Source organism: Molothrus aeneus, chromosome 3 (genome assembly GCF_037042795.1).
Source record: "Molothrus aeneus isolate 106 chromosome 3, BPBGC_Maene_1.0, whole genome shotgun sequence".
Classification (NCBI taxonomy): Eukaryota; Metazoa; Chordata; class Aves; order Passeriformes; family Icteridae; genus Molothrus; species Molothrus aeneus.
The window spans coordinates 53,692,476-53,717,224 of NC_089648.1; the positions used below are offsets into that span (position 1 = coordinate 53,692,476).

At 39.5% G+C, this 24,749-nt stretch overlaps 1 protein-coding gene across 2 annotated transcripts in view; it reads left to right on the plus strand.

Moving 5' to 3' along the window:
• The window catches only part of CNKSR3 (CNKSR family member 3), a 58,259-nt gene that overhangs the window by 18,864 nt on the left and 14,646 nt on the right, over positions 1 to 24,749 (plus strand). Inside the window, exons 2-8 of one of the 2 annotated variants that reach the window (XM_066546947.1) lie at positions 8,653 to 8,703; positions 9,240 to 9,403; positions 15,933 to 16,135; positions 17,322 to 17,409; positions 19,941 to 19,982; positions 21,834 to 21,953; positions 23,697 to 23,756. In XM_066546947.1, coding sequence (XP_066403044.1) covers positions 8,653 to 8,703; positions 9,240 to 9,403; positions 15,933 to 16,135; positions 17,322 to 17,409; positions 19,941 to 19,982; positions 21,834 to 21,953; positions 23,697 to 23,756 — 728 coding nt within the window. The remainder of the gene's footprint in view (positions 1 to 8,652; positions 8,704 to 9,239; positions 9,404 to 15,932; positions 16,136 to 17,321; positions 17,410 to 19,940; positions 19,983 to 21,833; positions 21,954 to 23,696; positions 23,757 to 24,749) is intronic. The other variant, XM_066546948.1, reaches the window with a different exon arrangement.

Sequence of the window (24,749 nt, forward strand, 5' to 3'; positions counted from 1 at the left end):
GTAATGGTAAAGAATTAGGATGAGAAAGAATAACAAGATCTGGGTGATGCTGGCTGAAGTGCTTTGTGTTAGTCGGGGCCATTCTAAACCCATGTAAGTACCACTGTTTTAAATGCAACCAACAGACAAATAGGCACACTTCTCCATGTATATTGGGGAAAAAAGATGATTTCTTGTTTCAGTTTGGAGTTTATAGTAGTTCTTAAGTGATACTGGAGCAACAAATAAAAGGGCCTCGTTTACAGCTACAGCATACTGCCATTGTATTTGGTTCATATTGCCTTGCTTGTGCTGCACCCAGCAGATGAATACAAGTTGCACCTTGCCACAAGTAGGATATTGTTTTTACTGTGAGGTGAGGGAGGATGTTGTCAGAAGTGTCCCTGACGACATCCTGTGGCATTATTAGCTAGGAAGCTATTTGGGCTTGTCTGCCTAAAGCAGGTGTGTTCTCTGTTTTAATGATGTGTTTGCATGCATTTGCTGAGTGTTGGCTTTTATTGCATGTTCTGTTGAAACTAAGAGTGCCAGGTCTGTCTGCCCAGAACATGTGGATATGCTCTGCTTCCACCTCATTCATGTAATGTGCCAAACAAAATCTGTTAAAGCATGGAAAGATTGATTTTGCAACATGTAGCTGGTCAGTGAGTGATGCAGTTGATTCTTACAAAGGGAAAACCAGAGTGAGTGTTGCCCTGTGTGAAGCTACTGCACCATATGAACCTTAATCCCAGATGCATGCAGAGCATACACCAAAGTCAGCAGGAAAAAAATCGTTTGCTTTGGTTCTCTTCTTTTTTCACCCTTCATCTTTCTCTGGTCAGGAGTCCTTTTTCTGGTTGTGGGATTAGCAAAGAGTTACAGTTACAGCTGAAGTGCTGGCAGCAAGATATCATGCTGCTGTTTTTTTGAGTATGAACTCTTGTTTGTGGTTTCTGTTCTTTCTTGGAAACCCATTTTTTCCCAGGATGAGTATTTGGGGTAGCACCATGGAGTCTGACTGCCTGGGGCTGAGTGGTAACTCCTCAACAAGGGGGTGTCTCATCTCTTCCCTCTCTCTCCCAGGTGAGTGAAAATTTCACCCCTGGAAGCCAAATGAGATTTAATGGCTGAATATTCACAGATGAGTCAGTCTCTTAGGGAAGTGGGTGATACCAGTGAGTGTCATGGCACCAAAGCCCCACGGGGTTGTGGCCTGGGGCCCCACAGCTTTGCACAGATATCCAGTCCAGTTTTGCTAGTGAAAAGCATGACTGCATGTATATACTGATTCCTGCCTTTTCTGGTCAAACCTTTATGATGTTATGCTGTATTCCAGTTGTGTTTTCCCTCTTCCTTTTTAATTTAGATACACGGCATGCTATCACTACTCACTTTTCTGTAACATTGCATTTCAATTTTGCCTTTAATTTGAAGTCTCAAAGCTATGTCATAATAATAACCCCCCTATGGAAAATGTTAGAAATAAGTTTCTCTTTCTCCACCCCAATTTTTTTCATGAATTATCTGAAAAGGAGCTATTAAAAAGAAAGAAAAGTCAACTTTACTTTGAATTTTAGTTGAAATTTTGGAATTAAATACCATTAACTTCTCAACTATTACAGAGTTGCCTTTATCACTGCTTATTGTACACTACCATTTCTCCATGTCAAATCTCTTTTTGGAGTTCTGATGCAAATTCACTCATTGTCAATCAAAGCTGCAATTTATAAATTAATTCACTCTAGCAATTTTCCATTTGCTGTTAATATCTCAATCTAGATTACTAAACCCATGAGAGCAGCTGTGTGATTCACTGTGATCTATTTCCTAGTATTACTAGGGTAAATTTTTGGCTGTATTTTTTTAAACCGGTCTGAAAAAGCTTTGGATCTATCTTTTGCTTAAATTGATATCACAATTCAGTATTAGTGTATAGCTTTGTCTTCTTCCCCTCTACCTCCCCAACTCCAATTACTCTATACAGAGTTTTGCCTTTTTGGGAAAATCTTGTGTCACTCTTACAGAAAATGTTAAAACCAAGAGTAGTTTTTATAAGTGAAGAGAGACAGTTTTCTCAAGTCTTAGAATAGGAGCTCATCCTTGCTGTGAGAAGGGTGAGGCCCTGGAACAAGACGCCCGGAGAAGTTGTGGGTGCCCCATCCCTGGAAATGTTCGGTGCCAGGCTGGATGGGACTTTGAGCCATCTGGTCCAGTGGAAGATGTCCCTGCCCATACTGGGAGGCTGTGGAGAGAATAATGTGAAAATAGATGATCTTTAAGGTCCCTTCCAACCCACACAGTTCTATGGTTCTAAAAGTAATTAAAAGGGGAGCTGCCATCTATGTTGTGGTGCTGTGTATGGCACAGCTGTGATAGTCCTGTGTTCTGTGCTGCCTAGCTAAGTGTCCTGTCCAGAATGTTTGCCAAAAAGGAATAAATTAAGCAATATAAGAGGAAAGATGAAACACTGTATTTCCTCTTGCATTTCCCATTCCTCAAGCCTTAAACCATCTCTGTTTAAATCTGTCAGGGTCAGACTTGGCTTCTGTGGCACTTTGTTTCATGAACCTCTTCACCTTTCCCTGAATCTGTGTATGGATGTTGAGCATTCATTGCATACTGCTGTGTGAAGGAAGAGTCACTCCTTTATGACTTGTTTTGACCTGTTACATGCTTGCTTCACTCTGATTCCTGCTCATCCTGAGATGATGAGCAATTTGTGTTCTTTCTGGCCACTTCTGGCTTTATAGGCCTTTATCATGTCCTTCTCCCCAAAGTATTTTCTTCTGTAAAACTTATTCCATGTCTGCTTAGTTTCCTGAAAATATTTTTTGAGGAAAATTTGAGGTAATTTTTCTGGCTTCTGTAGAGAGAATTCTTGCCTTATAAAACTTCTGGAGTATTGGAAGGGTTCAGCAAGCTATTTGACTCTTTCTGAAGATACTTTATGATTGTCAAGTGCTAAAGCTTAGAGTTGTCCTCAGATTTACTGTCTGGACCACGTAATAGGCACTGCCAGAATGGTTGCAATCAGTGGCTTTGTAGGGAGCACTGATAAAAAGTGTAGCATAACACAAGGGCTGTCAGTCTAAGATTGTATCTATACTGAGCAACTAAAGGTTAAACATAGTCTCTGTTTCCCTACTGATTGGGATAGCTTACAACCCAAATTTACCCACGAGTTCTTTTATTACAAGGCAAAGCTTTCAGTTTTGTGCTTAAAAAAAATAAATAAAAAACTAAGGGATTTATGGATGGATTTAAATGGAATGAATGGATTTATTTTGAGGTAACATGAATGCATGAGTATGGAGCTTGTTTTTCCGGGCTAAATATATTAGTTGAAAATACTGAAAATAGAAACATGTTGCAAAAGCCTTTCTGTGCAACTGTCAGTCAGGAGGGATTACAGAGGGGACAGTAAAGCACTCATTATCGAGGCTGGAGGCTTCACCATTTCCCTCTGTCCTGCTGTGACCTTAATGAGAGAGCTGCCCTTTGCATCCCAACTGGCAGGCAGGGCCCAGCAATTTGTCTGGTACCATCCCTGTGTGATGGGGGAGACTGACAAGAAACTTCTGCACAGCTCTTGGCAGTGCCTGTGCTCAGCAAAGCTGTGCCCAGTGCCTGGTGAGGCAGCATGTTTTACCTGCCTCTTCAGAATGCAGGTGCTCACACAAAACCATAGAACAGTTGCTTACAATTGACTACATGAGGAGAGCTTACTTAATAAACAATCTGGTTAGGCTGGAGACATTTTTCCATGGTGCTAATAAGAAGCTCTTGCTCTTTGATTATGTGTTGTTTTGTTTTATAAGTGATTGATACTTCAGATGGTGGCAGTGTTATGACTGATTTTAAAATTACATGAGAGTAAAAAGTGGAATGAGGAAGTTTTTTTCACATTTGTACTAGACAATAATATAAAGATCTCTTGAAAGCATTTTCTTGGAAAGCTAAGACCTTTGAGGTCTTTTCTGGCCCCTAAAAGTGGCTTACACTAGTTGATAATTAAACTTTTGTTTCAGAAACTTTTGGAAAGATTTACATGAAAACATTGATGATAGCTAACAATCAGGCATGTGGATCCTAGGAAGTCAGTTCCTACCTAGGATCAAATTATTAGTGAAATAAGTTTCTACTGACTGCTCTAGGTTTAATTTTTTTATCTTCCTTTAAAAGAACCTTGAATTCCTCTGTTAAAGTTGTCCCTGGTTCTGTTTGTGATACTGCAGGAGAAGAATGGCATCTGTGATGTTATTGTGTAAAACCTTCCCACTGTGTTCTATATTAAAGAAAACCATGTATTCTATAACTATATTTATTTTCTTCTCCTTGAACTTTTCTTATTTCTTTTCACCCTGTATCTGTCCTACTGAGCTGCTTCAGCTTTCAGCTGCCTTGCAGACCCTTATTTTCATTTGCCATCTCAGGTGCTGGTTTATCTGCTTATGAAGTAGTTATTTTCTCTTTCTAGTGTATATTTGCTGTCCTGATTCCCTCCTTCTTTATCTTTGATTAATTTCTTCCAGTCCTGGAAATAGAGGAAATGATCTCTGATAGAGGAAGCTATCACAGTAGCTGTTACAAAATGATGTGGAATGTAAATGACAGTATAATGGTACCATGGGATATCCCAAAGATTCTCATGCAACTGATTATCTTTCAAGGCTTGGGAGGGATGAAATTGATGTGTGCAGGGAATCTTTTGATACTAAAAATGTCAACTATATAGACCCTGAAGAGGAGACCAGAATAAGTGACTTTTTTAGGTGGGAAGGTCAGTTTAAAGGTGAAGAGGCAAAGATGACTTTGGCAGTCCTATCCTAACAGGCTATCCAAGGTCCCAGGGAGCCCCTTAATGGGATGAGGGCTGTAGCTGAACCTTGGTTCTGTGCTGAGATGCCAGGTGCTGCCTGCCTGTTAGAGTGGCCCAACAGAGGAGAGAATGTGATCATAATAACACTTTGTTTCCTTGAGGCAGTGAGCAATGATCCCCGTATTCCTGCTAGGTAAGGAAAAGCTTTTGTACTTGTGAGTTCTTCCTCTGTTCAAGTGGCTTGAGCTCCTCCTGCTTCCTGCTGTCAACTTTTGGCATTTTATGAGCTGTCCTGAGAATCTGTTCTTGAATGCACGTAAATGAATCCCTGTCACCTTGCAGCTTCCCCTCCCCGTGCCTTCCTCAGTCCCTTGCTCTATCTCCCCTTCCTCGCTCTCTGCTCCCTCTGCCCTGCTCTGTCGGACAGTTGACTGTGGTATCACAAGAAAAGAGATCACAGATACCACTGTCTGCTGAATGTAGTATCACAAGAAAAGAGAGTGAGGGAGGAAAAAAGAGGTGGTAAGTCAGCTGTGCCTGTAATGGATTAGCTAATTGTTTATGGTAAGTAAATTGTTTGGTAGTGTCCAACTCAGCTTTTTTAAGGACTCTGCTCACAAAACACACCTCTCTAGTTTTTGGGGAGTCAGGTATGCCACTGCCCGATGGCTGATGTCTCTCAACTATAGAAATGTTAATTCTGTCTGAAAAGAAAACCGATAGTTATGGCTGGGAACCAAGCCTCACCCATAACTCCCTCCAAGTTGTCTCTTTCTTCCTCTCAATTCTTATACAAAATAACTTTCTTAATTGTGGAAACAGACTGAGATTGGTATCAGTGCAAATCCTTAAGTGTAAGCTCTGTCCTAATGTTTTTGCATGAATGCAAGGTATTGAATGTCTTCAGGGGTGCTTTTCTTGGTGGTTACTTTAGACAGAAAGGTCTAGACAGTTCTTAGGATCTATTGCACATCTCTACACCTGCCAAAATTTTGGAGGGAGTTTTGTTCAAATTACACTCTTGTTCATCAGAAAGTGCTGTGTGAGTTGTGAAAACCTAACTGAATTAGTCTGTTTCTCTCACTCTCCCTTCCCCAGTTAATCTCTGCTACTAGTGTTCTAAAACTTGCATAATATTCTGCAATTGCTATTTTTATTTATACCTTTCCTCGTTCTCTAACAATTACATAAATAGAAAGGACATTCTTTTGTGCATGATTTTGTTGTATGTGCAATAATGTAAAGATTTCACACGTGATTGAGACAAATGCTTTTTAAACACATTTTGAATTGAAAATTAATAGGTTAGTTTTGAGAAAGGCTCTTCAGTGGATAAAGGAGATAAATATAGATACCTTTTTTCAATGTCAGTCTTAATTGTATTTTATCAGAAATACAGAAAACTACTTTCTTGCTTAAACCTGCTAATATTGCCCTGTTGAAAGTGACCTGGCATGTAAGAAAGTGTCTTTCAAATAATGTAAGAATTTATCTAAGTGATGTCGACTTGCTTTTTTATTGTTTTTAATTCATCTAAGTTCTTCAGCAATATCCAGACATTGCAATTGACAATACCAAGTCTCCATAAGGCTTTGAAGTTTGTGGAAAAATTACATGGAAAGAATATAGAGATGTGTGGAAGAAGGGAAAAATAAGCAGTTCATTTAGACTACTGGTGACATGTGAATGCTGATTTTAGAACTTTGCTTAAATATTATTAAAATTTATTGAATTGGGTTCTGAGTCCTCCTTCCTCCCTTCTCTCTTCCCTCTTGGAAGTGTGGTTTGCACATGATGTGTTTGATTCCCATGTGATGAGACATTTCATTCATATCATGGAAAATTAAACTATAGGCTATAAAATGTGGTCAATCTCAATTAAAATGTTTGATATTTCCCCCTAGGTTTCTTAGTAAAAATAATAACAATTTTCCTAATGCTGGTAAGCTCATCTTAAACTATCTACCAGTACATGAGTTAGTGGGTCTGTCTTCACTTCCTGCTTTGCACAGTTTTGTAATTTAATCTTAAATACAAGTCTAGCTGAGCAGTTGTGCCACTGTAGTGCCTATTTTGAGTCAACATTTGTGCAATATTGTAATATCTTATTTTATTAAATATAGTCCTACAGTGTGGTTATAAAAGTACTGTTTTTAAGGGCTCTTGATTAAAAACTTTTTTTTAAAGTAGCCCTTTATTTTTTAATAGACCATCAAGAATGGGCAAGCATGAGTTAAAAAAAGCACAGGCAAATGAAGACCCATAGTTGTATTTTTTGGGGAGGATATATACATTTGAATCTCCACGTTTTAGCATAGAATGAAGTTCTAGAAAGGATAGTAGGCAAAATCCAAACTGCATTAAAAAACCAGTAAAAAATAAAACCTTGACTGCATGCTGAATGAAGTATTTTATTTTAGGTGTTTGTGTAGTTTGTAATGGAAACTATGGGCTTACAAGAGCAAATGATGGGAAACAGTGGTCTGTGAGGCAGCAATAAAAATTGGGAATGCCAAATATGTGCACTGTATGTCAGCCATGGTTGTGAATTTGTTTGAAAAAATAAATTGTTAAATAATGAAGGCCAGTTTTTTTTTTTTTAATTATTTTTCCTGGGAAAAGAGTTTGTATAGCCTAAAGAGGAATTTTGTGCCTGTGGGAAAGAGAACAGTGGGCTCAATTTTCAAAATTTGTGCAGCTTTGCCAAGACATATGGGAAGAAACAAGAGTGCACCCTGAACAACTGTAGCCCTGGGAGACTCTGCTAGACTTGCATGCAGGTTTTTCCATTCATAATTACGCTTAAAAATCAAGCTGTGTGCGCTGGTAGCTCTGCACAGGGAGGAGTTGAGCTTGTTCAGCCAGATGTTGATTTACTCCAGTAATTAAGCTTGCCCGAGTCGGGTGAAGGGGTGTCTGTCCTCATTGACTTGGAAGATGGAGTGGTGTGTGTTCACCACAGTCAGGCTGTGCCTTGGGAGCCCATCCTCTGCACATCCGTGTGATGTGAGCAGGCACTGTGGGGAAGCTGTGCCTGCTCCTGCCACTGTTTGGGCGTGAATTTGTTTCATGTGACTCCTCAAACTCCCTTTGTGGTTTGAGTCAAGTGTTTTCTTGGTGGTAGAGTGTGCTGGAAGTGCTTGTTTTCCAGGCTGCTGCTGCAGCTCCACGAGTGGAGCTGAGTGCTGGTGTTTTGGCTCTTGTTTCTCTGTAGTTCAGGATGCTGTTCATGTTTCTCATCTGCTGCGTTTGATATCCTGTCCATCTCAATGGTTTCCTTTTGAACCGGAGTTGTGCATAAACATCCTTTATTCAAGTAAAGGTTCAACCTTTTTTTAAAAAGGAATGGTAAAACAATGTAGCTGTGTTGGACAATACAAAGAAGACGTCAAATATGTTATTTGAATTTTTGCTCATGTCAACTGTTTTCAATGAGTGTGGTGTATTCCTGTGAAACAGACCTAATTGGGTCTGTTCCTTTTGCTCCAGCCAAAATATTGAAGGGGAACAGAGTTACAAGAGCACTGAAACATTTAAAAAAGAACACATCCATCCAAATTCTCCCCCAGATTGTTGCTATTCACAGGCTCTTAAATAACAGGGGAAGTAAAGAAAATACACAAGGAAACAGGATTAACACATGAAGCTTAGAGTAAAATGAGATAAAAACCAGAAACACTTTCTGTAATCACTTGGAAAAACCTACTGTAGAGAACAGGATCATAGAATCATTGTTTAAAGTGAGGATTTTGGGGATATTGCTGGAACAAAATAGTCTAAACTGTTTTAAAAATACTTCTAGATAGAAAAATTATTTCGATTTCTTACTGGTGTGTGTTGTTGATCCTCAGAAAGGGGAAGCAATGGCTGCTTCAGGAAGCTGCAGGCTCTTATAAATCAAGGTAATAATGAGACTTGAGCCAAACATCCTTTTGATTGCTTTGCCTTTGTGTTTTATTTTTTTTTTTTTTTGGTCATTTTCCTTCTCATCATTTTATGCTTTTGTATCTTTGCTTTTTTAACAGGCATTGGGCAAGGTCTTTGTTCTTGCCTTGCCCTGGATCTTTGGACGGTTGTTATTTTTGTTGTTGTTGCTATGCCCCTCAGGGTTTGGGTTACCCTGATGCGTATGTCCCTTGGTCACTTTGCCTATGTAGACAACAAAGCACATTTTTACTGGCTGAGCTTGATCCACAAGGAGCAGGCAGGTTGTGCCTTGACTTAGGTGACCCAAAGATCCCCATAACTTATGTGCTGTATTTCTGTGCTCCTGTGGCACAACCTCAGTCACACTGCAAGTTTCCTTCATAATTTTGCATTGTATATTATATGAACTTAAAATTCCTGCCGTTTGCAAGTTTGTTTTTTTTTGGGGGGGGGGGAGGGGTTTGTTTGTTTGTTACTAATGTCCCCTTGTCTCTCTTTTGTGTTTTGGTAGGCCTGGATGATTGCCTGCAGCAGTATGTCCATAAATTTGAACGGGAGAAGATAAATGGTGAACAACTGTTACAGATTTCTCACCAGGACCTTGAAGACTTGGGTATCTCACGGATTGGACACCAGGAACTGGTTCTAGAGGCTGTGGATCTCCTGTGTGCACTGGTTAGTTACGCTGTGAAGAGATATGCAAAGAATTTCTTAAAGGGCTTTTTTGGGTAATAGCCAAAGCAAGATTGATAAAACCAGAATACCTTTGTTGCTTTCTGTTACACGTCACAATAAAAGAAAAAAGTAAGAATTTGTTTAATTCTTGCAAGCTTAGTATTAAATAGTTCTCTAACTTTTTCCTGATAAGAGGCAACTTCAATTCATTTGCTTGCACTTCCAAAGAAGAAGTTGTCTGAGTGACGTTGTTAGATCTTGTGGCTCCTGTTAGTGAACAGTTTGTCTTAGAAGACAGAAAACATCCTGTTGAAATGACAGCTGCTAGAAGTTTCTCACATCAGTTGAAATGGGTTTAGGGTAATTCTGTAGCAAATCTAGGAATTAATAAAATTCTTGAGATGAGGGATGTTTCAGCACCTGAGTTACAGTTTAGCTGAACTCTTAATTGGATTCAGAACTTAAGCTGTTCTTTTGTCCTACTCTTGATACATAACTGCAGATACTTTGAAAACAAACATGCTCTGAAAAGCATAAATGTATTTTGGATTGTTTTACTAGTGCAGGCTTTATTTAAAAGCCATATTCTGGTCACAGCCCTGAAGGCCTGTTTGATGTAGTGCAGTGTAATGAGCAGCAGAGGTATATATAATTACATCAGGGAGGAGGGTGGGAAAGCTTGCCTGATGATTCCTTGGCCAGCACTGGCCTGCCTTCCCTACATTAGGCAAGGTTTGGAGCAGCCTGCATATGCTTCTTGAAATGGAGAGTATTTATTGTCTCTGTGATATGTACTTTATTGCAGAGAGGTGCTACAGGGAGTGTTCCTACTCCACAACCTGGAGCAAATTGTACTGAAAGAAGCATATTTAATGAAATCTCTTCAAACGATCTAAAATGTTTCTCAAAAAAGTTACTCTTATACTTGAAAGACATTTTATTTCCTTTAAGTATTTGATCTACCAAAAAATGTTAACATTAACTTGAAAACCTAATAGAAGAATGTAGCTGGACTGAAAAGCAGTTTGTGGTGTGGGAAGGAACTTGTTGGGCGAGTGTGGGGGTCTGGTGAGTTAGTAAATGTAGTATGGGCTGTATATGGTCCTGACTGAAGTCATCTATGCAGTAGTCCCCAAAGGCAGTTTTTTATTCTCTTGAAAATGTTAGAATAAAGTGAACAAAGCTGGACAGCTGCCAGAACCTAAAGCTGTGTTTTATCTCTTACAATTTCCTTCTAATTTCCTTTGTAGACAAAAGTTTTGACCTCAGACCCATTTCTGGAAATCCTTTGTGAAATGCAGCTCAAGTTAATACATTAGACAGATATTGCATATAACAGCTGAAATGTACTTGTTCCCTTTTTAAGAGGTGAAGGAAGAATTCCTGTGTTTTCAGTATGCCCTTTGCCACCTTCTTGATGCCTGTTCCCTTGGGTTTTTGGAGCTGCATAGAATCACCACTGATTTTGTTTCCAAGGGATACTAAATGCTAATGACAACTAATTTTTTTTGTTGTTGTTTCTTCTTTTTGTGCAAGAGAGAGGTTTCCTGATTCCACCTGCATTAGTTCTTTGAAAGTGGGAATGTTTATTGTTTAGTGGATGTTGTGGACATATGCTGACACTTTCCCAACTTTTGGGGCCTTGTAAGCGAAGGAACTATGTTTTTTATTTATTTTTTAAAATATTTTTTTTCTTTTTTGTTCCCCCCTTTTTTGACCCCACTGCCACCCCCACTAAGCTGTCAGCTCACACTGTGGCAATGTAGCATTGGCTGAGCCAGCCTGATGTCACTCTTCACAAGGTTGTCATTCTTGGTGGAGAAAGGCTGAGAGGGGATTTTGGTGGTTTCCCAGTCCTGGAGTTCCCAAGAAGAATTTCCCCTTTTATCTATTTTGCCTTGGCAGTTTCCCAGCTAAGTTTCCTTCAGATCAATGCTTTGGTTCCCTCATACCACAAGAACATGTGTGGCTCTCTACAGACAGTGAGGAAGCTCTCTTTGGGACCTCTTTCTCCTGCAGTATCTCTTTTCAAGCATTCACCACAGAGACCTTTGTTCCAGCCTCTGTAGATCAGTCACTAAATAGTGTGAACATAATCCTTGCCTTGAGAAAATACACCAAATGCACCCAATTTTTTAATTTAGTTTTTCTAGGCATTGAGTACTATTAGGCAGCACTAAGCTAAAAATATGTCTGGAAGTTCCTGGTGTGAAAAGGAAATAATTGCATCTTTCTCTACTGCTTTGGTGATGAAACAGTGTTCCCTCATGTTCTCATAGCAGTGGCTGCACATGCAGCATCTTGAGGAGTCAGCAGGAGAGTGCAGACTGGAATACAGCATTTCTGCTGCTGTTGAGTTGGTCTAATAGAATTTTCTAAACGGGTGTTGGAGACTTATTTGAGGAATTTAGAAGATATATCAAAGGACCTGAATTCCCCCTGAAGAGGGGAAAAAAATCAACTAGAGTATATCAACTTTTTGTTGACAGTACTGCTTGGTGGGGGGAGGAGGAAAAGGGATGGAAGAAAGATCATGTTTCTTTGTTGATTGAAGTATTTGGGGGAGAGGGGAACAAACATACCTAACTTTGCTTTTCAAACCACAAAAGCAGGGACAGAAAACAAGCTTTTGAGGGCTTAATGAATATAAAACAATGTAAGCAAGAAAGTATGCAAATATTTTCACTTTAAATGTGTTCTTTGGATTTGATTTCTGAATCTTTGCCTACACTGTATGATGGGAGAGTTTGGAAACAAAATGCAGTGGATTTTTCTTGAGATTAGAACAAAGAGGCACTCGTTATATACAATTACAAAAACACCCCAAGCCCTGAAAAAACCCATAAACAAAAAAAGGACATAGTTGTGCCTTTCATCATTTTACTGGTGGTAATGTTCTGCCAGCATGTTTGCAGCATAACAAAATATAACATCATAACATGAAAAAAAAAGCATTCATGAACACTTACTCTTTGGGTCCTAATCATTGTCAAAGGATATCTATACACTGCCACATAAGATTTTAGATGCTTCAAATTTTTTGTTGTTTATTAGAAAATTTACTACTCCAGAGGATTCTTTAGAATGCATTTTTGTTAGAAGGAAAAGAGCAAGAACGGGTGACTGTGACAGTACCTTGTGTTAATTCTTTATATAGCCTGCAGTGAGTTGGGTCAGCATCTGAGCAAGCATTTGAACTGGTTTTATTCATTTTTTTTCCCCCAGAGCAGGTTTTCAATTCAATCAGCCAGCATGCCCAACTCATCACATTGCAGCATGTGACCATGGCTGTGAAAGGGAAGAGGATGCTGTCCCTGGGCAGTACCAGAGCTCTTCATCAGCCCAATTCAGCTCTGACACAACTACTCTGGTCTTTTGACTTCAGTTAGCCACGTTTGGTTTTTTGTTTTGTTTTTAATTTTTTTGTTTTTGGCTGCCTGACCGTGAGCCATTATTTGGTCAGATTACCTTTTCTCATTAAATGTGATGGAGTTTAGAAGGAGTGAGCTCATGTGCTCTCTCCTGCACGTGTGGGTGCTGCCTCTCCTCCAGCCCTGCATGTGGCTCCCCAGGTTAATGAGTAATAGCCTGGGAATGTTTGACATCAGGTGCTCTTGACCGCTGGCTTCAGCCTGTGTTTAGGTCAAAACAACTTTGATGTTTAAAATCAGGAGCAGTAGTAAAGTGCAACCTTTTTTTTTGGTTCATGAGCAACATCTAACAATTACTTAAGCAACCAAAACCTTTTGGTTGCTTAAGTAATGATTTGATAACTCTTGTAGCCTTAATCCTGTGGAAATATTTCAAGAAAAGCCTGCTAAGCTTTGCACTTCAACTGTGTGTCACTGTGAAGGTTGTTTGGTGTGCTGCCATAGTATCAGCATTCCTATCTGTCGTGGATTGGGGCTACAGTTCTATGACAAGTTAAATTAATCCAAGTCAGCTGCTGTCTCCACCCCCTCCTGTCCTCTGATTAGTGATCCTTTGTGCTTGCACTCACCTGACCCTGAAGTGAGCTACTTCAGGGAGCTAAACCAAGGGATTAGATTTCTTTGTATTGCTTAGATCCCCTAGCCAACCCTCCCAACACACTGGACATTGCAAGTGAAGGAGAAAGAATAGTTGGTGATGTCAAGAGAGTTTCAGCTTGGATAAAGGCATTGCTGTACCTGGTGAAGGGGCAAAATGCTTTCTGTGTATTAGAACAGACAGTGAGGGGACTGGTGGAGCAGAGGTGGCTTGAGTTGGGATGACTCCTATTTCTGGTGTAGTTCATCCACTAGGGCTGATCCACAGTTGTCCAATTTGGTGTCTGGTACTCAAGAGCTGCATACTCTGTGTTGTGGGTAGGTGTGGTGCTTGGTCAGGACTTTTCCTGAAGCACAAACTGCTGGTTTAGCAGTGGAAGTGCACTCTGTAGAGCCTTTGGGGGAAGCTGTAGGAGGGAACTTAGAGCAGTGACCTGGAGCTTAGCTGTGGTGGGGTCTTGGGAGTCTTTTGGGAGCACATGTTGCAGTTATGAGCTGGAGCCCCTGCATCCCTAGAGGCTGCACCTGTGTTGCTGAAGTCACCCTCAAAACTGAGAACAACTTGACAGAATTATTTAAAAACTACCTGAACTGGAAGAGTCACACCAGACTCACCTGTGGTATAGATAAGATGAAAAGTGTGATAAGGGGTATGTGGATGTTTTAAGGCCAAGCCCAAAATCTTACCTGGTATATCAACAACACACGTCCTCTTAAATGCTGGTGCCACCTCTAATCTCAAGTACCCACAGGTGGTTGGCTGAGTTTGTGCATCTGAATGACAGAAAGAAAGATCTGGAGATACTTAATTACATGAAAACTCTCAAGTTCTGATCAGGGTGATTGGGTTGTACCTCTGCACAGAAAAATATTTTCTGTTTTCTGTGCCTTTATGAAAGCAGGGGATCAGCGTCCCCTAGTTCCCTTCTTTAAGGGCAGGGTTTCTGATATGTGGCTACTTTCTTGTCATCATAGGAACTTGCCCCACATCCAGACCTGTTAGTGAAAAAGCATTCCCTCAACAATAGACTAATATTCAGTCTTCTAAGAGGAGGATAAAACTAACTGCAAGAAATGCATCAAAATAATGCTCTTGGGGTGCTGGGTTTTCTTGGTGTTTTTTTTTTTTTTTTTTTTTTTTTTGTTGTTGTTGTTTTTGTTAAAATTTAAAGGTGATAAGTTCACACATCACAGTGTGCAAGTACTTTAAAGTTGTTTAGTAATCCAGATCTTTCCCCTTCTGTAATCCTGGAAAATTTAAGGATATCCTTTGCTGTTGCAACAGTGGCATTTTTTAAAATTGGACATATCCTTTCAACCCTTACTCCTGGCTGCACATTAAGGGTATTTCCTTGCCAAGAGCCCTGAGGTGGAGGAGGGAGGCACTTGTGTAACTTAAACCCACTGGGATCTTATCCATAGGAGGCAGTAGGATTTTAAAGGTAGCTGTGTAGCTGACACCTCTCCATACACTGGAGACATGTGTTTCTTTGGGTCAAAAATTCTTACATTTTGTAAATAACTTAATCTGAAATGTTCCAGCCTGCTTTACAGGTGCTTCACTCTGGAGGGAATGGAGATACAAGCCAGCATCTAGGAATTAAATGGAATTAAAATTTGCCTTAGTTGGTTTAGGTTTTTGAGTAGGAAAGTAGAAGGAGTAGAGAGTGTATTTGACTGAACTATGGAACTTGGAGTTAGGTTCTGCAAGAATCTGCAGCAGCAAAAGAAAAGTGAAGGGCAGGACTCTTGTACTTTTGTGTGTTTGTTTTGTTCTGGTGGGAGTGTTTTTTTGTTGTTGTTTGGTGTTCTTTTGTTTTTGTTTTTTTTTTCTCAAGAAAAGTAGGAATTTGAATCTATAAAGTTGAAGTTGTAGGCAAGGCTCTCAGATCTTTGTTTTGTAAGTGAATGAAAATTTTGATGTCTAAAAATGGGTTTAATTACCATGTATGATGTTAACACTGTCCTCAAACTTGCAAGTAATTGCATTTTTGTAGTCAAGGAGCACAGTTGCTGAAAACTAGTGATTCAAATATTTATTTAAGCTTTTGATTGCAAAACTGCATTTGCTTCCTGTTGATGTTTTAATCTCTTACCAGATTTAACTTATCTTTAGTTGTGAATGAAATGTTACTTCAGTGTTTATTTACCACAGGACAGAAAATGTTTTAAGAAAAACAAAATGCTTGCTCTTCTTTAACACAAAGAAAAACAACACATTTAACAAGTAAATGATATCTATTAGGACATTGGGACTTGATTCTGATGAAAAAGTGTCCTTAAATCTCACTAATGACAGAAACTGAGGTTTGGCACTTATAAAAGTATTCTTTACTGGCTACAGCGTAGAACAAATCTTTCAAGACACTTTTGCCAAAAAACCATGAGAAAGTTGTGCAAATCATCAAGACTTTTCATCCCGTGTGAGCTTTTAACTTGTTTTATAATAAATAGGAGAACTCAACAAGGATATTTAGCAAGCCTCATAATGTTCCTTGCAGAACTATGGCCTTGAAACAGACAATATGAAGAACCTGGTTCTCAAGCTACGAGGGTCATCCAACAATCTGCAGAACTACATCAGCAGCCGTAGGAAAAGTTCCAATTATGATGGAAATACCTCTCGCAAGCCCCCCAATGAATTCCTTACTTCTGTCGTGGAGCTTATTGGTGCTGCTAAAGCCTTGCTTGCATGGCTGGACAGGTAAGAATGAAATGGTTGTATTTTAATTTGCTGCTCTTAAGAATTGCTTCTCTTTGTAGGGCCTTTCCTAGATGCTTGGGTGTAAAGATCTTGATGTTACTAACCCCTTTTTTGGTGTTGCTAGAAGACCTCTAGTGGATAAATTTAACCTAGAGTATCATTCTTGCACTTCCACTCTTGCTAAAAGCAATGAAACTGTTAATGTTGCACTCAAACTGGTATTTATAAAAGTAGGAGTGTTCCCTTTTAGGTCAGTTTCTCATACACATGGTTTTCCCAGCTTCTAAATTACTTGTCATTGGCTGATCCCTTCCTGAAAGATTTTTTTAATGTTCTGCTGAAATCATGCCTTAGCTATGTGATTTGAAAACTGAGCAGTGGGAGAGATTATCCCTCTACTGTTTCATTTTCTCTTTTTTTGGTCTTTTTTTTTTTTTGCCTGGAAAGAGACAGAATTATTTTGTTACAGCTGCAGCAGGGGTGCAGTCCACGTTAAGAGATGAATATAAATTCTCAAAGCCTTAGCTAGCTTGCCTGAGAAGGAGAGTTAGGAGAATAACTGCACAGGGACTGGCAGCAAGGTGCACTTTTATCCTTTATCCTGCTCTCAAGTAAGGACTTGATCTGTGTCCAGGCAGTGATGTTAACACTTTGTGCCTCTCACCTGGTCCTCTCCTCTCACACGGTTGCTGGCAGCTCACCCTAATTTTTTTCTGTAACTCACAGTCATCAAAACTGCTGGCTTGTCCATTTCTAGACCTGCTATGGTTATTTCTCAACCCCTCTTCTAGGCTTTGAAATTGTCTGAAAGATCAGAGGTAGGACTCTTCAGGTCCTAAAGCTGCCCTACCTATAATGATTCTTCTCTAAGTCTCACTGGACCTCTGTGTGTAAAACGTGAAAATCTATTTTTCTTCTTTTAGAGAACTGTTATCCCCTTGTCTGGTCAGAAAGTTGAAGGTTCTCTCACTGGTAAACCCAAGGACAGGGCTAGAAAATTCCCCATTTTGGTGCAAGAGTGGAGCAGGACTACGCAGTCAGGAATATTTACATTGTAAAACTATCCTCACACCTATATCAATGTCAGAGTTGCAGCACTTAGCAGTGAGGAAGAGCATATGGGACTAAGGTAGGATGGGGAGAAGGCTGGTCCTTCCAATCTAAGGGGAATTTTCTCTTGTTGTAGGACCCCATTTACAGGTATTGCTGACTTCTCATCAATGAAGAACAGAATCATTCAGCTCTGCTTGGACCTCACTACTACTGTTCAAAAGGTCAGCTGATTTCTTTTCCTCTCTGCTTTCCAAAAGGGAAGGAAAGGAGATGTTGGGGAAGTAGTGTGATTGCTTTGTGCTGAGTGCTAATGAAATGCAGTTCTGGGAATGAGAGCTTACTTTTAACTTTGAAAGTCCATGAAGGTCAGTTTCAGCTGTCTGTGTTTCTGAGTCGTGGGATTTTTTTGTTGTTTCCCCTGCCTTTCAATTTAATTATCAATTTTGGTATTGCTGGCTGTGTCTTAAGTGACTGCAGCTTAAAGGCTACTCTTATTTTCTTGAGCTTTCCTGGAAAGAGGATTAGTCTTTGAAATAGTTGATTGGCATTTGAAAATTTTCACATTCCAAGCAGCATGTTGAAAAACAGTTATCAGTGCTAACTCTAAACAAAAATATGGCTCCATTGTTTTTTGTACCTATGTTTGCAGACTCCATAGATCTTGTCCCATGCAGGAAGTTTTAGCTATCAAATGGGAAATGCTGCATGTAATGGAAGGAGCTGACACTTTTATGATGCAGATCCCACTAGCCAGACTGCTTCTGCCACTACTGCAAGACCAGAATATTTTCCAAAACTTTAATTTACCAGCTGTATGATGAGTGCTTGTATAGATAATAGCTAAAAGGGCAGCCATGGTAATCTTGGCAGCTGCCATAAAATTTTGCTCTCTGAATAATGCTGCCTATTTTTGAGCCTGTTCTGAGAGCGTGGCACTGCTGTGGCTGTGAAGCACTTCAGTGCACACAGTGCACACTTCAGTGACTGCCAAACTTGCTCATAACCATTATTCTGTGCCCATATAATGTTTGAACTCTGGAGGACCATGCCCTGTTACATGGGTGATTTCCTCCCCATGCTGAAGGGATGATGGCAAAGGACAGAAACATCCTGAGCTGTCAGGGTGTGATGCCACCCAATGATGTCAGTTGTCATTGTGAAAGGATGGTGTCTGGGTGCCCCAAGATATGCATGCTTCCTGCTCAGTGCCCTTCTTGCTGGGGCACTCTGTGTGCAATTGCACAAACTCAGTGATTTACAGCTACAGATGTGCAGACTGTGCAGTGGAACAGTTTGTGTTTCTAGCAGCAGATGGTGTTCACCCAAGAGTGCTACAGGAACTGAGATAGGAGATTGCTGAATGTATTAGTAAAGCTGCTAAAAAGTGTGTCTAATCTTTCTGTTAGGTCAGCCTTTGATGGCAGGGGAATGGAAGTTGTGAACAGCAACCCTGGCATTTAAAAAAATGTCAGATTACTTCTCTGCCAATTTGATATGACCTATAATAAAAGATGGGCTTGGTGCATATGGTAAAAGTATTAATGGGGGAAGAACCAACCAACATGGTTTTGTCCTGGGACAGGGCACATATGCTAGAATAGTCTTAAGGAGTCTCCTGATGTGGAAAAGAGAACAGTGGAAAAATCATTAGGACGATTTTTAGACTTCAAAAGTATCTCTTATTAAGACATAGACTACAGAAACAGGTGGTCAGTTCTAATGAAGAAGAGGCCAGTGCCTCTCATGGAACCAATGCTGCTCTGCATAATCATAAATAATGCATAAAAGCATATCATAATAAAGCATGGCAGGAATGCAAGAAGATTCTCGTTACCTTTGATGATAGCTATATAGATTCAAGGACAGGATTTTACTCCACCTAAAGTTCCATGTCAAACTTGAAGGGTTAAATAATAAACAGTATAAACAGAAATGAGTGGGAGCAGAAGGACTTTGCGACATTGAGCATTTTGGCTGTGTGATGATAGATGGCATTTGCTATTGATTTGTGCAGATGTATTTAGCAGAGAAAAAGAGGGGAAAGTCCTCCACAACCTTCTACAATATGACTCCTCCTTCAGCCTATTAAAATGCTTGGGGGTTTTCTCCTTGTAGATATTGTAAATCTTGGTCTATTATTTACTTGCTGTTTTAACTTTTTAATCTGAGAATAATATCATTCTCCAGTTCAGCACTTCTTGCAGAAAACAGTGAAGACTTCTGTAGATTTTTACATGAACTTGTTTCAGGTCAAAGGCTTTTATACCTGGACTATGTAAATAATGCCTTGTGTGCAGTCCTCTGCCCTTCAGGAATGTCACTGATAGCATATTTTTTAGAAAATCACGTTCTCTTCTATATTTAACAGTATGTTTCAGATCCATTTTAATGCCTGGGGCAGAGGAGTACCTGAGTTGGGGTTTATCAGTGAAAGGCAGGCACATCTGCCTGGCCATCTGAGAATCTGATTTAATTGTGCAAGGTTCTGCTTCTCTAGAAAAGTCAGCTGCTGTAATTGAATCCCACATTCTCTTAGTTTTCAAGGTTTATTATTGCTTTTTGCCAGGGCCAGAAAATAGTTGCTTAATAGTCCTTTTGAGCCCTACTGGGTGAAACTAATCTGACTAATCCCTGCAGCATGAATAACTCTTTCTATTTCAGGTTAAAATGGCAGTTTTGTAGAGTTTTCAGAGATTATTTGTTTCCATGTTTATTGGTTAATGTAGGGGTTTTGGTCTTGTTTTATTTTTAGGATTGCACTGTGGCTGACATGGAAGATAAAGTCCAGACTGTGGTAAGTTTGTTTCTGTTGAAACTCAGCTGTCTGCATTCACATTCATTTCGGTTGCTTCTATGCTGACTGTATTGACAGCAGCTTTTCAGTCCCAAATGCACAAGCATATCATGCAAGTAAACATTACTATGAGTTGTTTTGTGAATGTTCTTTCATGTAGAGGAAATCACTGAAATTTCAGCAGATGGATTGTGTGCAGTGATAGCATGTAGTCAAGTATGCCTTAAAGTTTCATTACACAGCTATATTTCCAAGAGAATTTAACCTCAAATTTTCAAGGGAGGACTAGTCCTGTAAAATATCACAGGCTAAATAAATCAATTATGCCTGTGAAGTGCATTTAGCACCCTAAGAAGCAGAAGCTCTGCCTTATTATGCTTCTTCCTGTAAAAGAGCTGCCCTGCCACAAAAGTGAAGCTCTGGCTCTGTACTTTGAGCTTGAGTTTTTAGGGCTGTTTGAAGCAGCCTTGTGACCAAATGCAGAGTGTAATGGAATGCTTTTTATATTTTGTAACAGTTAATCATCGCTTCCTGCTTTTGACATGAACCAGGCTGTGCTCTTTGATAAGGCCTTCCGGTAGCTCATAGATGCTTAGGAATTTAGTAGCACAATAACTAAAAATAATTTTGTTCATAAATAAGGAGACCATGTAAAAGGGAGTTCTCTGTATCTTTCTTTTTCCATTTGTGCACACCCACCCTGGAAGTAGGTATTGTTGTTTGGAATTCCCTTGTTTGAGCAGTTCCTCACATTCACACTTAAACATTGTTTTGATTTATTTTATTGCTGCTCTAGAAATCTGACGTAAAACGAAACAGAAAACGTTGGAGCTATTGTTTCCAGGGACCATTGTAATCCAAACCAATGTCTTCCTATGACACAGATCCCCCCTATTCTGTAGTTACACGTGTCTACTTTGACTGAAGGATTCAAGCCCCTTGTGAAAGGTGACTTACCTTGCAGGTTCCCAAACTGTTTATAGCTAACTACTGTACTGTGTACTAATCTTCTCTCCCCTCTCCTTTAAGATTTTGTAACCTACTTGGAGTGTCAGCTTTGCTTCAGTTGATATCAAAGCAGAAAACACAGTGGGACATAATGAAATTTGTGAGTGTAGAGAGGGCACAGATTTTTTGACTGTTTTTTCTTCTTTTTTCGTGTTTAATTAGACATTCTGATAGTTACGTGTTCTGCAAGGCAAAGCCATTCTGCCTCCAACTTTACTGACACACACGCCAAGGTCAGAATTGGCCTTTATTTATAATGTTGGCTTAGGATCAGTTATGTTTTGGTCAAAAGGAAATATGAACCTTGCCTGTGTAAGCATTCCAGAAGAGGTCAGTTCAGAGGCACAATGGAGAGAAGTACTGCAGAAGCACTTGAGTGCTGGATGGTCCTGCTTTATACTGTCAGGTTTTGTGCAGATATGTCAATGGCCAGCACATCACTTTTTGTGACACATGGCTAGTTGTATTCTTATAGCAGAAATACAGAACAACATGAAAAATGTCAATTGTTCCCACAAGGAATCACCAAAATGTTTCAATTTTTAATGAGTTCTGTTTTGGTTAGAGCAAACAAACTCCAGACCCAACTTTTTGGCATATTTTTTGTGTTTATTTTTTCAGACAGAGGCTGTGTCAGCATCTGTTAGTGATGGTAAGGTGGCACTAATGGAAACAGGTTGTTTCTGTTTTACAATAAGGATGTAATCATGCTGTAGAATAGATCTGTACAAATGAATCTTCTATTTCAGTGATTTTAGAACTCATTTGCTTTATATCTTTTGAAACTAAAAGAGGAAGAAGCCAAGAGAGAATTTTCCTGTTTTTTGTGTGTTCTCATTGCAGGCCAAGACTTTAAATGGCATTTGTGACAAAGCCATCCGATCCACTACAGACCCACTGATGAGCCAGTGTGCCTGTCTGGAGGAGGTCCATTTAACCAACATTAAACCTGGGGAAGGCCTGGTAAGAAGCAAGGCTGGAGTGTCCTGATTTTCCCAGTATTTAATAGGTAGCCCTGTGAGCCAATACAAGTGTGTATATATAATAAGGTATTTCAAATCTTATAGTAACCTGTGGGGAAAAGAAAGAGGCACAAGAATGAACCCTAAAGGTCAGTTGTCAGGTGGTGTGCTGGAGTGGCTGCCAGGGACAGATATGCACATTAATAGGCTTGACACCAAATATAATTTCTGATTCTAAATTGTTGAAAGTTTGTGTGTTAACCAGGATATTGGAGAATTTACAAATGCTTGTGAAGCTAGGAGTTTTATTTTTTCAGGTTACCATAGCCACTTTTTTCCCAGGGGGGCTGGGAGAGGGAGAAGGCAATGAGAAATGATTGTTTGAAAGATGCTTTTTTATGTTTTTTATAGCAAGATAGAGATGAATGGGAGAATTTTGGAGGTTTGCTGTTAGCAGGAAAATGAGAATTTTTTAACTCTTTGTTGGCCATGTCTTATTACTGACTCTTATTCGTTCAATGGATTCTGCTTAGCTGAGTGCTGGTTATGAGAAACTTAATTTGAAATCTTGGTGGATTTTCTGTCTAGGGAACAGATGTGTTAGAATGAGTTGGAGGGAATTTAAATTGTTACATGCATTTGTATTCACTCCTAGCCCTGAAGGCAGGAGAGATGAGCATTTTTAGAGAAAACTGCACAGTCGTACTGTGCTATATAGTTTTACCTAGACTAGTGGATTTGACTGAATCAGTCATGCATTTTTGAAATAATGGGAACCTCTTTGTTAATACATAAGCTCCATTGAAGCAGAGTCAGTCTAGCTTGGCCTAAATAAGAAACAAGGAGGTGGGTGCACCCACTTGGATACTGACTGGAAAACAGGCAGAGAATTGGCTGAAGAGGAAGGGTCAAAAAGATCATATAATTTTCCATCTATTTTTAAAGCAAGTGTGATAACTTCAGGCATCTAAGCTGCTTTCAGCCTCTGAGTAACATCCAATAGTGTACTTCTCAGAGTTTCTAACAACAGATGTAGAAAGGAAAAGTAGTTATGTATTTCTTTATAAATGATGAAATCAATTTGCTGATCACCTTTTGTGGGAAATCTATGTAATTATTAGTTAATAGCCTGTTCATGATTTTTAATTTAGTGCTCTTGTAGTCAACACCCACTTCATCCAGTTTGTCCTTATGTTCACACTCAGCATTAGCATACAGAGCCACAAATACTCTGCTGGAACTTTAGTGCTTATGTAAGCATTGTGGTTATGAGGCTGTCTGTGTATCGACTTACCAAGAGAAGCTGTAAAAGAACATGTCAGCAATACTTGTAGCCCATCTGTGTGGGTCTGCTCTGTTTGGAGAGAACTGGTGGCCACCGAGTAAAACCTGTAATTCTCTAAAGCAGGCTGGATAGTAAGGAAATAAAATTCGGTTCAAGGCCAAAGTCTGACAAGGCAGAAAAATCAGCAGTGTTTGGTATTACCAACCAGAGAGTGTTTCTAAGTCTTATTCCATACACTAGGTGTTTTAAGTCATTATAAATATTGTAATAAATTACACTAAAAGTGATCTGTGAAGAAGTTTAGAGTGTTGTAATATTAGACTACACACTTTTTCAGGGAGAATATACAAATTGTTAACTGGTTTTAATAATGTTTTGAGTCTGTTGCCAACAGCGTTTTAATCAGATAAGTTATGTGGTTTGTTTTGCCTTTAAACTTGTTTTTCATTTTTTCTTTAGGGAATGTACATCAAATCAACTTATGATGGATTGCATGTAATTACTGGAACTACAGAAAATGTAAGTGAAGCAAATGTAGATTACCTCAGACAGCAGCTTTGATTGAGTTAGTTTGACTTAACTACTTTTGTTGTTTTAGACATGACTTGCATGGCATTACTACTTTAAGTACTGCATGATCCATGGTTTGTTTTTCCACAGTTTGTAAATATTTTGTGCCTGCATGTTTCACTGTTAGTCTGATTAAACCAGTTTCTGCAAGTACACAAATTAGTTCAAATGCTTGGCATTAAAGTAATTGCTTTAATAAGTTACTGTATCTGCTGTTCTGAGCTCTTATGGTATCTTGCTTAACAAAGTCTTGGGCGTATTTGCTCTCCACTGGCAAAGGCAATCTCCCCTAATGGGAGCATTTAGGTGGTAGTGTGCTAAATTCACTAATGAGTAATTAAATCAATGAGCTGTCCCATAACAAAATTACCTTGCAGACTAAAACAAGTATGAACAAGTAAGACTTTAAGAGTGGTCAGCTGGAAGGAAGTAGTTGGCAAGAGAGGCAACTAGTTTTTTACTGCAGGTGGTTCCTTGTTTTATTTGTACACTGACTCCTTTGCAGCTGAGGGTTTATTGAAGGCTTCTGGGCAGTCCTTGAAGGAGTAGACCTCTAGCCAGCAGCTGAGGCTGGCAGGTGATGCTGTGGTGTTTTCAAACAGGCTACTACTGTCCAGGAGCAGTGACTGAAAGAAAAAAAAGAGCAGAGAAACTTGGCTTTTGCTGCTGCAATGCTTTTTTTTTTTTTTTTTTTTTTTTGTGAATAGGAAAGAACCAGTGATTCTAATTGTTCCCCTGCCAGGTCCAGGGACCAGGCAAGAGAGTGTGGAAATCTGTGCTTGCAGAGTGTAAGCTTCTATAGCTTTGATGCTATTGTCCTGGCATAACTCTTTATAGGATCTGCCACAGAGATCATGTCCACTTCTGCAGCAATTTTAACATCTGATAAGTGCAAAAGAATGTAATGTTGACTGCTGACAAGCTGCTTCTGCATGTAGGTCT